This window comes from Rhopalosiphum padi, chromosome 2 (genome assembly GCF_020882245.1).
Source record: "Rhopalosiphum padi isolate XX-2018 chromosome 2, ASM2088224v1, whole genome shotgun sequence".
In the NCBI taxonomy this organism is placed as follows: Eukaryota; Metazoa; Arthropoda; class Insecta; order Hemiptera; family Aphididae; genus Rhopalosiphum; species Rhopalosiphum padi.
The window spans coordinates 15,917,793-15,936,252 of NC_083598.1; the positions used below are offsets into that span (position 1 = coordinate 15,917,793).

Sequence of the window (18,460 nt, forward strand, 5' to 3'; positions counted from 1 at the left end):
TTCCCAAACAGAACGTATATTCGTAAAACCCCGTTTCCCTGTGCTTTATCGTCATTGTCGACATATGCGCAGAGTTACGGCGGGTTACGTTCCGCAGAAATGACAAGTCGCGTGTACGTCGGATCTAGCGAGCATATGGCACAGTTCCAGTGACTCGTCAGAGTTCCGCGTTACGGGTGTATCGCTCTCGTTTGAGCTGCGCGTCTCGTGTGCCGCTGTAATGATCTGACAACGCATGCGATTCGATTCTGATCCGATTATTCGGTGGCTGTGACGTCGTTGAATGACATACGAATCTGTTCGAAACATTGTACACATTACGAAAACGTTAATTTATTTTTTTGGTAGTGTTTGTAAAATTGTAACGTATAATAATTGTCTATTATACAAGATCTTTTTTAGTAATAGCCAATAAGTACATATATCCAGGTTCATTTAGTTAATGAGAAATTAACTCAACTGTAGCCAATCGATGTTAAAAGCGAATTAGTGTATACAATTTTTTGAAAAAACACTCATAGATTTGACATATTGATATCTTCTTCTTTTATATATTATTTTAATAAAAGTGAAAAATAGTTACGTTCACAATATCTAGGATCGTAGCGGTCGCATAGAAAAAAGGTCTAGGTGTGGTCGCCGCAGCCTAACGATTGATTATATTAAGTACCCATTATTATTAACCAATTTTTTTAATATATATAGTCGATACAAATATACAAATATTATGGCTCTAATAGATTATAGGTTATAGGTATATTTTGCATCAGAAAAAACTGATGATTTACAAATTCACTACATCAAATGTTGCGTTTCCAGCGTTCCGTTTCAAATAAATAGAAGGGGTACGCTAAAGAAAAAAAGAAGGCGGACCTGGTCTCCCACGTCCTCCCCCAATTCAAGCACTGTGTCTAACTGAGTTTTAATTTAAATAATTTCATCTTGCGTTCGACGCAGTGCCCGATAAACTCAAATGTCACCCAAGACGATGGGCACCCGGCGCAACATCACTTATTGTCGACCGGTAAGTATTTTCTATAGCTATAGCTACCATTTTAATTTTGGTCTCTTTTTTTTTTCAAAGACAAATGATACTTATGCTTACTTATTTATATTATATTGTAATATAATATTTTAATTAGAATCCGTTTCGATTTTATACTTTTTCGCCAGTTTAATGATAATCGTATATTATAACGAAAGCTAACTCGTTGTATATAGTAAACTAGTAACTAGTCATATGTACTTAAAGTGTTAAGTCTCTAGGTGATGTTTATTTCTATTTTTATGAGTTATAATATTTTTATATATGACGAGCAAACGTACATAAATATATTTAGTTTGTATTAAACAGGTTGTATAAACTATAAGTACAACTATTATTGACTGTTTCCGAACAGATTATTATCAATATTTATAGAATAGAAATAAATATAATTAAAATATCCTAAACGGAATAGTTCAATAATAATATTCTCGTTTATTAATAATAATTAATAAGTATAATAAGTAAAAAACAAGTTATGGTAAATATGTGGTGTGCTGGTGTGTGTGGTAAATTTAAAATGATAGGTAATTAAAAAAAAATCTTGTATGCATTATAATTTATATTATTATGTTTCATTTTAGACAAATACATTGAAAATAAAATTTTGTATCATTAAGATTATCATGAAAATATACATCTCATAATCAAATAATCTTGTTTATTATTGATCTCATTTTTATCGATTAACTAAAATGATACAAATAGTAATATTGAAACTGTGTATCCATGATGATCATGTGTGTATTACTAAACTACAGAAGATAATTCAAATGCTTTTTGAACTTTATTGAGTTGAATGTTGCCACTGATTAATTGGTCCAATAATCGTTTATCTGGACAAGTCTTCATAACCTAAATTATTATTATACAAAATATTGTATTATTAAATTAAAATCCTTTAAATTTAAAGGACCGAAGAAGCCACACTGCTTTATAACAAGATTGGAGTGTATCTCGTCATTAAGTACCTAAGTCAGACTTTGTCAGAGTAATCGTATATAATAGATGTTAAATTTGAATTTAATGATAAATTATTGAATTCCAAAAACAATAATATTTCCAAAGATATTTTATAACCTTTGTAATTTATTTTTCTATTTATAGTGCCTACAGCATGTTAATAAAGTTATTGTAAAAAACCATAATTGTTTAAGAATTATACATTTATTTAGTAACACGGACAATGTTTATAAAATATGACATGTTTTATATCATTAATTATAATAACATTTTTTGAATAAAAATAAAATAGAAAAAATCATTAGAGGATAAATTGTTACTATATAGTTACGTTTGAATACTGTCAAAGTGTCTATAAGAAAAAAATTTGGATTTGTTATTATATCGATCAGCATTGGTTTTTGAATAAATATAGTGAATACTTACCACATTGTATAGTTAACATGATCATAAGCATTTATTCATAAACTCACCCAAGGTTTATTTAAAGTAATTTTCATTATTCGTTTCCATATTCGTTCAACTAAGCTTAATTTTTTATTTTCCACAGGAAATTGATCTTTAATATCTGGATTTTCGAATATTGATTTTAAATACAGCCATTTCCTGATAATTATATTTAAATTTATTTGTTTTAATAAGTACTAGCAATTTAAAGTAATCTATAATTACAATACGACATAAGTGCCAAGTATACCTAAGTAGTTACTACTAGATACTTATAGAGTTCTAGATAGTTATTACCATGATTAACTAACTTAGTTAATCATGGTTATTACTTTATTAGTTAGGTACACAGTTTTTATCATACATTGCTTTAGTGACTACATAAGAATGAATGTTATTTTTAAATCGAATTTAAAATTTTATGAATATTTATGTATGTATCATATTACTATACTTAAATATTCATTATAAAATATAAAAATATTTCAATTTTAGTAAATTAACATGAATAATTTTAAAAACATTGTAAAACAATAATTATGATAATATTAATAAAGGTACATCATATTATCATACAATAAATATTATTATTGTCAACAAATTGTTTAAGATTTTTTTTAATTCATTAATACTTAATAATTGACTTAAATGAAATTTATCTTAAATCAAGTATTATACATTTGAAATTCATTCCATTCTTTAATAACATCTTTTGAAAGTCTTAATTCTTCTTCCCATTTAGTTAATGGTTCTTCAAATATTCCTTTAAATGAACTTAAAGATAGCTGTTGAGTAACCAAAATATGATCATCAAGCATTTGTAATTCTTTATCTGATATTGTTGAAATATTAATGTCTTTATAAGGCAGTAATTGTAATTTTACACCGCTCCATTCATCTGTCATTTTATTTAAAGCTATTTCAATTGTATATTCATTTGAAGCATTTTCTGATATTTGTTTTATCTCTTCTTGATAGTCATGAACACCCAATGCCAAACATTTTTTAAAAGTCAGTGATGGTGATAGTATAATATTTATACCTGAAAACATTTGTATTACTTAATACTTTATTTTAGATTTTAAACGTACGACACTATTTTGAAGGTGATCCATTTAAATAGTTTCTAAGTTTGAATTATGATTTTTATAAATTTTATCTGAAGAGTATTTATTGAACACACCTCGTATATGTTTAAGCTACTAGATAGGACTAATAATATATTGTACCAATACTATGATAATAATTAATTATTATTATTTACCAGTTTTATCAGCAAATATATCCCAATGCCTCTGCTTCATCCCTTGAGTTAGTATATAATTCAATAAATGTACCATTGGAAAATACTCTTCGATTTGTGTTTTTATTTCATTAGCTACACTTAAAGTACCTGTACTCAATAAAAAAAAAAATATTAAAAAAATGTATTATAAAACATAATCAAAAATCCATTTATTATTATTACCAGGTATTTCGGCGAATTGTTCTACAGATTTTGTGACAATATTTAACAAATTGTTTAACAAAGGTTCTATTGTAGATTTTTCTATGTTTATTAGTGGATTTTGCGTCCAAGCACTTTGTAATTTGAAAAACTCTGAAGCACTTTGCCATAATATTTTATATGGTTCAAATTCGTTCACTAAATGCTCAACGTTTTCAAAGGGTGTTATCTAATTATACAAATTTAGTGTAGATTATTATTAGTTTTTGTTTAGTTGACTACCTATTGGTCTTGATAAATAATAATAAACAAAATTCTTGGTATTTAATTGTACTGACCGTATGACCAAAAAGCTTTTGTCTTAGGTTTAATGTTTGGCTAGTTAATTGAAGGTCTTTGATTAGTTTCCAATTTTTGTTTACTTCTACTGTAATCTCATTCACTTTTGACAAATTATTTTCAATAGTTAACTTTAAAATAACACTACTTAAGTATTCTACATTATCTTGTAATAATAATTCATCTTCGATTTGAATTTTCTCAAATTTCTCAATATTTATTGCTACATTTTCCATAAACTCTTTTATTCTTAGCTGAATCTTATAAGGCCAAATTTGGGAGTCAAATTTTAATTTCAGCTGTTCATCTTCTAGTATCCAGAAAAAGGTATCCAACATATCCATTTCCTATACATAATATATTGACTAATAATTGTAGTATCTACCTTTAATGGTGTTGTTTATAAGTAGTTCGATATTTATTTTTTATTATAAATATAATATTATGTTACCTTTAATAATCGTCTTACAATTTCAGACTGTTCGCTAATTAAAATTGGCAATGTATCTATCCATTCTTTTATTTCAAACACTTGTTCTGCTGTTGTTGGAACTTCAATAAGCCTCAGATACATCCTGTTGTATTCTGCGCAGCGCATTTTTATTTTATCAGTCATTAAACTTGCATGTGTTTTCATGATTAAGTCTGCTAATTCAATCCGTTTCTTTATTAATAATTGTTTCAATGATTCAATTTTTATGAAAAATAAACCAATAGTGATAGTCTCAGGAAATGTCTTCTCTAGGTTTAACTTCATTTTTATTTGCATTGATATTTCTTCTTTAATTTTGATTAGTGAGGGATTACCATCAAAGAATTTCCTTAAAAATATAATAATATATTCAGCATGTGTTATTCAGTTTTATTAGGTGAAAAATTTCTTTTTATACTAACTTTACATATGAAACGACATCCGTATTAAATAAATGTAAATGGATATTAAATTCTTTGCAGTATGATTTTAATGGAATAATAGCTAAGCGAATACTATTTTCAATAATAGTTTGTAGTTCAGTGATTTTGGTTTCAATTAGCCCTATTGACGTTAAATAAGGTTTTTCGAAAAATGTTAAGTTCGTGAGTAAATGTGGATGAATAGTTGGTATCTCGTGGCTTTCAAGTACCATGCGTTTTAATAAGCTTACAATAACTGGCTATAATATTAATTAACACATCGTATTATGTTATATAAGTCAATATATTATATCATTAAAATAACAAACGTTATCTATATAAATATCTATTTATAATTGAATATATATAATAAAATATATAGATACCTAGTTACTTAAATAATATAATTAGTACTGTTGGTATTTTTTTTTTATAAATAATCTAGGTAAGTATCAATTGTGTATTTTGTGATTGTGTTAAAAATATTATAAAATACAAAGGTATACCTAATATTTAATATTTTAAAACTATATAATTTGTCTTGTTAATTAAAAAAAAAAAACATCAACTTATGTGTCAAATAATGTAAGTTTTTTTTTCAAAATTAAAATTAATTTACCCATATAAAATACCAACAACATACTTCAAATTTATCTGGATCACTAGAGTAAAATGCTCCATTTTCATTCATATTGAGTATTATAGAAAATAACGGAGGTGCGCATTCTTCAAACGGTGATCTATTTAAATTACTACCCCAAGCAAAGTTATCATTAATACCTTTCATTGGAATGCAAGGTTGCTCGATTAGTATAGTATAATTTTTTGCTGAATTTAACACCATTAGTTTTAGACGTTCCTATAAAGATATATAATTATACAGTAAATTAGTTAGGTATTATAAGTTAAGTGATGTAGGTAAATCACCTACTACAAAAAAATATAATTTCGTACTTCCATCATATGCGTAATAAGTGTCATTAATTTTTGTAATTTGTTGTTCGATGATTCATAAATTTTAATTTTACTTGTTGAAATGTCAAACCAACCTGTTTTTATATTTACTAACGCTGTATGACATTTGAAAGCAATTTCTTTTATCCACGAGTTCTTAAGCAAATTAAAAGTCTAAACACACGTAGGTAGTTTAATGAAATATTTAATATTTTGTTAAAACAATAATTATAAAATAAAATTACATCAATAATATTGTTTAATTGTGTTTTTTCAAATTCGTCTAGTGTTACAGTGATTTTAAAATCTGTGAATAATAATTGTATTTTTTTTATCAATGTAATTTCTGTGTTGGATTCACAGAGAGATGTATAAACTTCAGGTAATTCTAATAAATTTTTTCTATTAAATTTTTCACGCATATTTAAAAATTCTTTTTTTTTATCCATTACATCAGTTGATTGTGCTGTTAAATATTATAAAATAATAAATACATAGTCATGTTTGTAGTAAATTTATTTATTTATTTAATTTATTATGGACCTATGCTAAACTACTAGATAAAATACAGCATTAGATTTACAATACTTATAACTGAATGACATGTTGAACAAAATAAAAATACTAGTAGGTATATAACATAGAATGATAAAAAATATTAGCAAGAAAAAAACCAATAAGATGATAACAAAAAATAAAAAATATAATATAAAAGATAAATAAATTAACAACAATAAGATTTATGAAAAAATAAAAACAAAATCAATATTGAAAAAGTTATTATTTTGTAAAAGATAATATGGGAGTTAAATATGTAACTGAAGAAGTGAAGAATGAATTATATAAAACAGACAGGAGTCTCTAGTATTATGACCATTACCTTAAAATAAGTTTATATACGATTTAATAAATAAGAATCGTTTTTTTTATTATTTAATAATAATCTCTATTATCAATCTAATAATTAAAAAAAAAAAATAATATAATTATATTACAGTATAGTTAGCTTAATATACCGTATATAGTATAAGCCACACCAGGCTTTCTTATAAACTGTTCAAAATCAAAATTTGGTATTTTCAAGGTATTATGATGGTCTTTAGATATAGATTTTAATGATTGAAGTCTTATAGATAGGCATGATTCTTGATAAACTTTATTAATTTGTTCAACCATCTATACAAATATAATTCAGATAATTAAAATTATAATAATATGACTTATTGTTCTAAATGTTTAGGTGAACAAAACAAATACTAGAAGTAGGTTAGGTTAGGTTAGATTAATACTGTATAATATTGTAATAGGTACTTACACAAAAAGACAATTTGTGCGATTTTTTTTATCTTAATAAATTATGTTAATTATTATACTATCTGATTTTTTAAGATGTTTTGAAATAGTTGTTTTTAGTTTTTCATTTTTTTTTTACCTTTGTGCTTTGTTGGTTATATTTATTCCGATAAATATACAAACATATAATACATTTTCACCTTTATCGACCATCATTCATTGAAGTATTCAAGTTGGCTTTATTCTAAAATTTATTTTTATAGACATTTGAAGTTTATATTGGGATGAAATTACATGTTTAAACGATGATTAATTATTAATAATTATTTCATTATTACTCTATAAAACATTAACCATGATGGAGACCTATAACTTTTATGGATAGTATGAATTTTAATATACGCAATGAAATTTTCAAAATTTTTGAAAACACTTTGAAATCCTATTTCTATATTATATTGCTAACGAATTTAGGCTCATAAGTTATACCCATTGTTTTTATAGTATTAGGTGAAAATGTATTTTTGGCGTTCCCTTTAAATTTTAATTATAATTGATTATCGCGTTTCATCGAAGAAATGTCGAATGATTCAGGTGTAGAATCATATGTACATACTTATAATATGTTTATCATAATCATAGGTACTAAACATACTAAACTATTTAATCAATTAATTATTAAGCTAAATCGTATCTTAGAGAAAGCGTTACAACCTTTTAAAACTTCTTGAAGCCAAAGCTCTAAAAACTCGATGAAATTATATTTTTGTATGTATTATTATAATCCTTACGATGTTTTTATTTATCTTCAGTTCTTTGAATGTTTGGTTCTTAAATACTAAATGCAATATTTTTTTAATCGTATCATTTTGTAATACGTCTGAAATAGACTTGGAACGTTTATCAAGTAGAACTTTATTAATATATATTGACCACCTGGAAAAATCACAATATTTTACCATATTTACTACTGCAAATAAACAATTGATATTTACTATCATTAAGCGTAGTAAAGATGTCTATAAAAAGTGATAAGCAGTAGTATGAATTTTCCGATCCTGGGACAACCTCCCACCTCCTTATACCTCCCAAACACCTCCCTATACCTCCCATAGGAGGTGAATAGAGGTATGGGGTGGTACAGGGTGGTGTTGGATGATGCAGAAGTGAAGGGAGGTGTTGAGTGGTGTTGGAATGAACGAAGGTGTTTGGGAGGTATGGAGGTTTTTGGGAGGTGTAAAGAGGTATAGGGAGGTGGGAGGTTGTCCCAGGATCGGCAAATTCATACTATTATAAGCGTCACTGTGTCAGTTTGGTATTTTTGTATCCATTTAAGATTTTTTTGTAGTTTAATGATTGTATTTTCAAAATTTAATAGCAAGATGAGTATTTTTATAAATATAAATACCTAAGTATCATTACTTATAAGTTATAACTTTATAAGAATTATTAATATCATAAAATATTCATTTAAATTAAGGTTAAATTAAGTTTACAAAGCTTTTATTATTGTCAAACTATAAGTCTGTAAATATTAATAGGCATATTATTAGAAGATTTCATCTTAATTCAATATTTATATTTATCAAATATATAATATTATACACTCCCAAGAATTTTCGCAATGAATACTTTTTTAATTATATGAAACACATGAATAAATTATAATATAATTGAAGTATTTTACCTATAAATATCTTCACAATAATCTCGTCTTAAAATCGCATATTTAATTCTCTTAACGAATTCTCTAGGATCTTCTCCTTTAAAGTGTATTTGTATTCTAGGTATTTCGGGATATACTTTGGTTGAATTGTTAATTGATACAACAACTGAATACATTTTCAATTTTGAATTATAATCAATTACATTTGCATTCGTCCAATTGTAACTTTTAGGAAATTCTTCATTTGAATTAGTAGGCAAGTAAACAGTTGCAGGTACCGGTAAATTAACTCCATTATTATCTTTTTTTACCCATTCATTAGCGTTTCGACTATCGAATTCGGTATTATCGTGATACCATAATGGTGTAAAATGTTCATTATTCGTTATTATTAAATTATTAGAGTCAATGAATATAGGAATTAATTCATTATCTTCGATCTTATATTCTGTTAATAGTTGAGGAATTGAAAAAGTTGCATACAACTTTTTCAATCGTTCAAGATTAACGACTCTCGACATGATGTCAGAAATTATCAACCTGCTCCCAGTTGCAAGTTTTTTGATAGTACCTAAAATTTTACATTATTATAATGTTATAAATCACCGGAATGAAGTAAAAATATTTGTTTTATACTGTTAATAATATAATATTTTATTTTTTATCAACAGTACAGTATTGCGTACCTTTGGTAGCATTTTATTTATTATCTACATCTCACGGTTGTCGTATAGTACAGTTAGTACTCTTAGTATCTGTGTAATATGTACCGCATTATAATATAAATAATGGTTTTAATAAAATATAATTTTTCTAGTTAATATTTATCAGCGTTTTTCTATTGTATTTTTAATACCCGAAACATTACATACATTTTACATTTTACATTTTACAAACATACATGTTAAAACATCGGCACAATTACATATTATGTATATACATTATGCATAACATAATCATAATATGATGTAGCCATATGTTATATGGTTTAACATTTAACATATAGGTATCTATATAAAAAAATAAGGAAGAAGTTAACCTTAACTCAATCAAATGAAGACCACGAAAACTAACTTCTCAATGGCGATCTGCATTAAAAATCTACTATACAGAGCAAAGTGAGTTTCCCTTCCCCAGTTTTTAATTGATAACTATATATACCTAGTTATATACCGCAAATACCTTTTCAATTCACACGATTTGACACAAAATTAATTTGTGACGTTACCGATTGTATTTTAAAAATAATTTTAGACATCGACAGTTTTACCCCAAATTCAAGCATATCTGAATAATATATACAGTATTTTTTATCAAAAGTAATTCCTAGATATCAAGGAAAAAATTGTAATTGATTTTAATTTACTTAATTATATTTTATTTTATTTTAGCACTTGAAATCAAATTTTCATTTTTATAATATATTATTTACCTTTTGACCTTTATCATAAATTGAAAAAACTGAAATCAACTTCTTATCACATTTTTTTGTATACTTTATTTTTACTTATTTATTTTATAATGCTGAAAATATTTATTTTATAAATTATAATATTGTTTTAATTTAATATTATAAACATAACAATTAAATTATAAAAAAAACACAAAATTAAAAATAAACAATTTTTAATTTCGATTAGTAGAAACATATAATATTATAAAATTCTTAAAGCCGTATAATAAATATTTACAATTTTTTTTTTTACATACTTAATAATAATTTAAATGTATCCTAAAATAGATACTTGTGATTTAAAAAGATTAAAGACGATTTAATGAACGTTATTAATTAATAAGATGTGTACAGACATGCAGTAGATTAAACGCATTAATAGTTTTTAATTAATGTATATTTTGTATTATAACTTTTGCAGAAATGCTCTAGTACTACATTGTTGACACTACTACTATAATTTAACTACTCATTTTGGCCATATTTCTAATATAATGTATACATTATAATATTTAAATATAGTTTGATTTACTTTAGTATGTTTTAAATACTGGTTTGAGTCTATAATTTAATTACTATCGCATCCAAACATACACAGATAATAATTGTTTAATTTAAGACAAGTAATTAATTTATTTTATTAGTTTAATAAGCGAAATGCGAAAAGTTGTATGAACAATCCCTTCATATTTAACGAATCAACACTGAGTTGTTGGTCCTTAAATATGATTTAGTGGTCCGTCATTGGTCCATTCAACTTTTTTGAACCATTAAATTAATTAATTTTTCATATTATTTGTTAATAGTGTATAATAGTGTATTTGGTATTTACATCTTTGCATAAAAGAAAACACATATACATTATACAATATACATATTATATAAAAAAGAAAGTATACAGTTAATAGTTAAGTTAAAATATAAAATAATCAAGTACAAGGAGAGAGGAAAGTATCTAAATTGGCCAGCTTCATGCAGCTAATTATAAAGGTTTATAATGCAGCAATGTTCTGGGTATAGTAACCAGGAACTCTATTGTTAACATGTTGAAAGACAGAGACAATCAATTTTATTACAAATTAAGTTGTGCAGGAAGACATAATATGAAAGAACAAGGATGAAGCCTAAATCACAAACACCATTATATGCGGAGTCAATTACGGTGGTATATTTTATTGCATAGGAGAATTTACAAGGGGAACGGAATCTAGTTAAGTATATTTGGATATACACTTATCTACGTTAAGATATATCCCGATATTTTCACCACATGTCACCATTTAACAAACTTATCTAAGTCCTCTTGTAAATATACACAATTATTCTAGGTATCAATTTTGAGAAAAATTATCAGTAAGGAACAGATTTAATTTTAGTTTAAAAGTAACAATTTTTGGGTACATATTTGTTTATTTTCTGTTTATTAAGTATACATGTATAATATTTAAATATTTAAATTAAAAATTGAATTGAAACATATAGCTATGTATGAATATAAATTATAATAATATTAAAAAAAATTATCTATTATCTTCCATAATGTTAAATTATTTTATATGTTTTTATTTATTATTGCCTCAACAGCTGAAAAATATACTCACAGAATTATTTAAAAAAACAATTAACATCAAAAAGTTTTATTAATTTTATAAAATTTTGATCGATATCAGAAGTATTGATATTGTGCTTAAAAATCATTTGTATTGTTCCAGTTTTCCATAGACAGTAGTGATCAGGCGCGGACGGCAACTGACAGTCCAACCGTCCATCACCCGGTCCCTCGGAGCATGTCAGAGTTTCACAATAACAGCCGTTAACCCATGCGTACTGGAAACACTTCTGATCCTTTGAGTAAAAAGCACCGCTGAACGTAAGTGCATCCCACAGACAACCATTTTGATGTGCATACATTAAACATTCGACGAATCCACCCGCTGCGGAAGCGCAGCACGTCCACTCGTTCCATTCACACCCGTTTTGGTGGGCGTATTTGAGACATTCGAGTTGTCCACGGTACGCGGCTATACTGCAGGTCCAACTGTCCCAGGGAAACTCGTGCTCGTGCAGATACTGTAGACAATCTAGGTGTCCGTGCTTCGCAGCCTCAGCGCAAATTAGATTTTCCCACGGGCACCCATTTTCAAGTGCATATCTGAGACAGTTAAGATTACCGAACATGGCAGCGGACGAGGTAGTCGTTACATCCCAAGGGCAACCATTTTCGTGCGCGTAGACAAGAAAATCCAAGTGTCCGGCCGTGGCCGCGGCTGCGGTCGTCGATACATCCCAAGGGCAACCGATATCGCGGGCGAACATTAGACATTGTATGTGCCCTTGGAACACGGCTATCTCACATATGTTTGCAAATTTCACATCACCAACGATGGCTTGCACTTTGCTGTACATCATTCGCCTTTCGCCGAATTGGTTGAAATTCTCGTTGTTCGAGTTCAGCTTGAGGAGTTCAAACAGCAAACAACAACACAACTGTAGATCTGCGGAAGGAACGTCCAGCATGTGGTACGAATTGAGCTGGGCATGGTTACACGCGTAGTATGATGACTTAAACAAACTGGGCATCATGGACGTTTCGTCGTTGTTCATTGTCGTGGTTGTGTATCTCAAATTTTCTACCTGTATATGTCCTGTAAATAAAAACACATAAAACGATAACAAACACGCAAAATAAGTAATAAATTTGCAATCACAATTAGAGACGATCATGTTTTTAAATGTCAATTAATAGACATTAGTCATTTAGGCAATTGTTTCGACGTAATAATTAATAACTAGAAGCATTGATTAGGAGTTTACTATATAATCAATGCTATAGTAATTAGTAGATATATATATTAAAAATAAAGAGCAAGCTCATTGAGCAGCTTGATATTATTTTTACCATATTTACTAAATATTCTAATATAATATGGTCAAAATAGATGTATGAGCTCAGTTAACAATTGTTATCAATAGTACATAATACATTAAAAATCAGAAGGATACTATAATAATTTATAACTGAATAAAATTTCAAATATTAACTATTATGCAAAAATTTTAATTTAGCTATAAAATATATTAATTACTATTATTATACCTAATAGGTATTACATTTAAATATAGGCATATGTGATAAATTGGCATTTTATATTGTCATAAAAAATTAATTCACTAATTTATGAAATGGTAAAATGTTACAATAATAAAAGAATGCATTTTTCTTATATATAAATTATAGTTATAGAATAAAAATAAATTTCTACAATTTTAATACAATTTTAAAACAAAACAACTGATCAAACTAACAAAGCAAAAAATGATAAGTGTTTTTCCAGCATTGAATTTAAAATTAGCAAAAATTGTCACTAGCCAAACTATTGGTTTAAAAAACTTTGGGAATACTAATCAGTTGTGTGTTTTTGTATTTTTGTGTGACTGAAATATAAAATACGAAACTCGGATATTGAGTGTAATCTTGGAACAATAAATGCCACAAACGATATGTTGTAAAAGATATTGATGACAATCTAAATTAGTAACAATGTACTAGGTATAAAAAAGGTGAGTGCTGTACCTATTGTTAAATGAATAATGTTTCATAATTTTAATTTATTTTATTGGTTTTAACTATTTACATTTTACTTAACCTTGTTATTTTTTTAAATTAATTTTTAATTGAATTCAGTTTTAGAAAAAATTGCTTATTGTTTTTAGTGTTACTAGATAATATATAAAAATCGAACAGTGACTACTAAAAAACACCGTAAGGTATTATACTCTGTATACTGGTATACTCTGTATAATATCACCAAAAAATAATCCCGAAGAAGAAACCCCAGAAATGTAGTCCTCGAAAAAAGCCCTGAAAGAATAATCCTATATAAGATTTTGAAAAATTAAAAAAAGATCGGAGCAAGTGGGGAAAATTATTATTTAATTATTATAATAGTGATTTTACGAATTAATAACAGAAAATAGCAAATTAAATATTCCTCTTGGTGCCGAAAAGTTATTTAAATATTTTGAAGAAACCTACATGTATAAATACATAAACAAAACCCTCTATGCAGTGAACATATAGCCATTCGATGTTTTCCGGTGATGTTTCTTCCAGAAACATAAAATATCCACCAGACAACACATTTTAAGACATTGATAATAATGAAAAAATATACTCCAATGTAAGAAACAATTATGATAAAAGAATCACTCTGTAAAGTGAAAGAATGCGCCAATTCTACGTATCACCTCGTGACATTCCACCCTGGTCAAACCGGTCTCGATAGCAGGGTAGTGTAAATGCGCAGACGAACCGATTTTCGTCGAGCCGCGGCGCTTTCTACCACAGTACAAATAATGCACAAACAATTAAGTTAGCTTAACACCGCAATCAAGACATATATTTTAAATTATTTATTTATTCAGGAATACTCACGTTATATAATTAAGGTTTGTTTGGAAAAGTACTTCGTCGAGACCGCCCGGCAATCCTGCTTCGTTGCAAACACACGACAGACATGTGTGAACGATTTGTATACTGAAATGTAGAATTGATAGAATTAAAAACCATATACAAAGTATGTTTAAGTAATTATACTTTCATCCGCAGCGTCGATAAACACTTAACAGTGATCACAACAATTTTGTTATAGCTGAAATTATAATATTATAGTAGGGATGAGATGCTGGACACCACAGTGTAAGCGCGCTTGAAGATGAAATGACACTGTTTAGGTCAGAGGTCTGAGGGTTATTGACTACCTGCTGTAGATTGTGTTCTATAGGACAACACCACGCTCAAAAAGACAGTGTGGGCAAAATTGAAATAGGTTAGAATATTACTATTATTTTTTTTGGGGGTAAACGAACAATTGATCCCACAGAAATATGTGTTATATATACAATTGACACTTTGTCATCATTGTATATACGAGTCACGGTCGATATTGGTACCCGACCAATGTTGTCCTTATACCATAATTTAATGAATACATTTTCCCTACAGTTTATTTACAAACATAGTATAAATGTTAAAATGTAGTGTATCATTAGTTGAACCGAATTTTTAAGTAAGATAGTTGATATAGGTACTTATTTGATTTACATATAGGTAATAAATTATAATTTAGTCTAACTTTACCAAACCTTTTTAAATATATCATTATCTAAATTTTTTAGTGGTGTGTTCTACACTGGCTACTATGCCATCAATATTTCTCTAGATATATATTATTTGGTAAGCGGTCACTTTTTACGGGCCATTGTTTAAACTGCATAACGCGAACACTGTACTATTATATACATAAAGTATATATTAATGTATATGTATAGTTATATACCTAAGTGTTAAGTGTATATAATGTAAATTATTAAAAACGTTATAAAATATTGTACATAACTATTAGTCAAAATAATCAGTTTAAAATTTAAATCAATTAAAATTGTGTACAATATAAATATAAATAAAAAATAATATTGAAAAAAAAATCTATGTCAAACACGAGAAATAATGTTAAAACCGACATTTAGGTATAATATATGGAATTTAAAAAACCTTTAATCATTAAAATGTTGAGGAGTTTCTTGTTTATTTGCTTTTTAAATTATTCAAGAAACATGCATTCGTTGATAAACTATTGACTGGTGGTCTTTCTGATTTTTGTGCGACACGGAGAGCGTTACTATGGCGTCACGGAGAAGAACGGCTTGTACTCTCCAGTTCTCCACCTCCAAAAAAACAACAATATACAAATAAGGATAGTTGATAGTTGTTTGACGATGTCGGCAAGCAGAATTTATTGGTGTTTGTAAATATAGCTCATAACTTCTCATAATTACATTAATATCTTACTTTGGTAGTAAATTAGTCAGTAGCCATTAGACATATATATGTACAGACGCATCTGCTTGCAGTGTGTACTCGATAGGTTTTAATTCGTATTTTCTACGAGTAAACAATATATTGTAATAATATCATATCTATCATCATCAATGGTGATGCAACCACATAAAATCAAATAAAATACGAATTATTGATTATAGGGACGAGTCGGCGTGTTCGGTGGCCACGGGCCCACGGAGCGATTGGAAACCTGTTAGCGGTGGACTACAGTCGCGGCGGCAATGAATAGTGGCCACTGACGAGGTAATAGCATACGGTACAGGCAGCACTGCAGCAGTAGGTAGTAGTAATTGCCTAAATTAAATTAAAAAACCACTTTTTTGAAAAAAAACTCGTGTGCACGTTTACGGGGTGAGGGATTTGTTTTTAAATCCCAAAATTTTACACGCACATCGTAGGAGCTATCACTTAAATAGTTAACGCTAAAAAAAACGCAAAATTTTCGATATATTTAATTCATTTTATGAGTATTCGTCACTTTTTGACGATTTTGCCGTAAAAAAACTGATTTTACGTATTTTTAAGTATTTATATCGTACTGGAAGCTTCTGCAAACGTTGTAGCGTGTACAAGGGACCGTCGATCTATGTTTTTACATCAAAAAAATCGCACATCAAATTAAAACGAAATGTAAGTACACTTTGACTAAAAATAAATTTATTTAAATAAAAATAAAATAATTTTAATTCAATATTTTTGTTTTGCAAGTATATATATTAACCAATAATTATTTTTTGTTTAAAATTCAGTGGTGCTGCCATGAAAAGAAGATTTTGTTTTTGGTAGATGTGAAGATGTCGTTGGATGATATTTTATTAATGGTGTTGTTGGTTAAGATTTTAGTGGCTAGGAAAACTGTCTCATCTGCTTTTTCGTTTCCATTTATCCCTACATGTGAAGGTACCCATATAAAATCAATGATCTTTTGAGAGCTGATTTGTTCGGATTGGGTTTTTAGGGAAATCTCGTTTTTGGGCTACGGGTTTTTAAGTGCAGTTAGGATGCTGCTAGTCATTGTTATTGGACGCAACTATAGGTATTCATAACTCATAAATAGGTATATATTTTGAAGTTATTAATTAATATATTATTATAATAATCACAATATCGTAATTATTAGAACCTGCCGACAAAACCATAAACTATAATATAATAATGTGTCATAAACTCATAACATCGTGGTTCATTAGCGGTTATATGTACTACGCGATAAGTTTGCAGCAGGCGCACATCATACCATTTATACCTTGTCAAATTTTCAATTTAGAGTAGTTACTAGTTATATGTATAAAAGTATAATATATAGCCAATATAGGTATATTTATTTCATGCACACGTTATAATATACGTGGGCGCCTATAATTCAACCTGTCTATACACGATTGCTATACGTATGTAATATATGCGGCAATAAATCATAATTTACCCGTAATTCATCTATCACGCATAACTGCATAAGACTGGGGATGTTCTCTGTTTTTGTTATAAAATATATTTTTGTAATGTCTTGTTTTACAAGTATATTACAATAATATTTCAATAAGGTAAAAATAAAATTAATAAATCGTACATTGCAACTTTTGAACCTCTCCTATTACGGTCTGTATTCAAGAGTAGAAAAAAATAATTAATATTTTTATAATAGGGATTACGCTTTCATTCCAAAATATCATAACTGATTTGCACAAATATATTATACGGGTTAAATTCGCATTACATGAAAAAAAATATAGACACCTGTGTATATGTAGCTCATATTAGTCATATTGGAATATATTATTTTGGTTATGAGTAAAACACACCATATATGATCACACAAAATATATTTTTCATTTCCGTTATCGAGTAGGTATATCTAATTTAACCATGCTATATTTTTAAATCCAATTATTTTCATCCCAACACAATTTTCACCTCTAATTTCTAGAGTAAGTATAGCACTATATATAGTATACAGACTATATATATGAATGAATACAACAAATTACAATGTGTTATGGACGTATATATTATAACACAGGTATTATGGGTTTAGTAGTGGATCTATACTAAATATA

At 27.5% G+C, this 18,460-nt stretch overlaps 2 protein-coding genes across 2 annotated transcripts; both read right to left on the bottom strand.

The window, feature by feature from the left end:
* Positions 1 to 1,795: 1,795 nt before the first annotated feature.
* Positions 1,796 to 9,569, bottom strand: LOC132920175 (dynein axonemal heavy chain 1). Its single transcript, XM_060982345.1, has 14 exons — positions 9,070 to 9,569; positions 8,174 to 8,318; positions 7,127 to 7,265; positions 6,335 to 6,555; positions 6,090 to 6,263; positions 5,779 to 5,994; positions 5,136 to 5,395; positions 4,693 to 5,062; positions 4,241 to 4,588; positions 3,924 to 4,131; positions 3,720 to 3,848; positions 3,134 to 3,497; positions 2,482 to 2,614; positions 1,796 to 1,900 (listed from the first exon to the last, which is right to left on the bottom strand). Exons 1-14 carry the CDS (start codon positions 9,567 to 9,569, stop codon positions 1,796 to 1,798), a joined length of 3,312 nt encoding a protein of 1,103 aa, XP_060838328.1.
* Positions 9,570 to 11,539: 1,970 nt separating this feature from the next.
* LOC132923216 (uncharacterized) lies at positions 11,540 to 12,907 on the bottom strand. The gene is made up of 2 exons (XM_060987073.1): positions 12,256 to 12,907; positions 11,540 to 11,625 (listed from the first exon to the last, which is right to left on the bottom strand). The coding sequence occupies exons 1-2, from the start codon at positions 12,905 to 12,907 to the stop codon at positions 11,540 to 11,542; spliced, it is 738 nt and encodes a 245-aa protein (XP_060843056.1).
* Positions 12,908 to 18,460: the final 5,553 nt, after the last annotated feature.

Bases quoted from the DNA above. Each gene is read 5' to 3' on its own strand.
- LOC132923216 (XM_060987073.1), bottom strand. From the start codon at position 12,907: ATGTACAGCAAAGTGCAAGCCATCGTTGGTGATGTGAAATTTGCAAAC. The intron at 11,626-12,255 runs GTCAGTTGCCGT...TTTGTGATTTAG, and splicing joins GGGTGATGGACGGTTGGACT to GCTTCATCCTTGTTCTTTCA.
- LOC132920175 (XM_060982345.1), bottom strand. From the start codon at position 9,569: ATGTCGAGAGTCGTTAATCTTGAACGATTGAAAAAGTTGTATGCAACT. The intron at 8,319-9,069 runs GTAAAATACTTC...TGATTTTTCCAG, and splicing joins TATTGTGAAGATATTTATAG to GTGGTCAATATATATTAATA. The intron at 2,615-3,133 runs GTATAATACTTG...TATAATTATCAG, and splicing joins GAATGGAATGAATTTCAAAT to GAAATGGCTGTATTTAAAAT.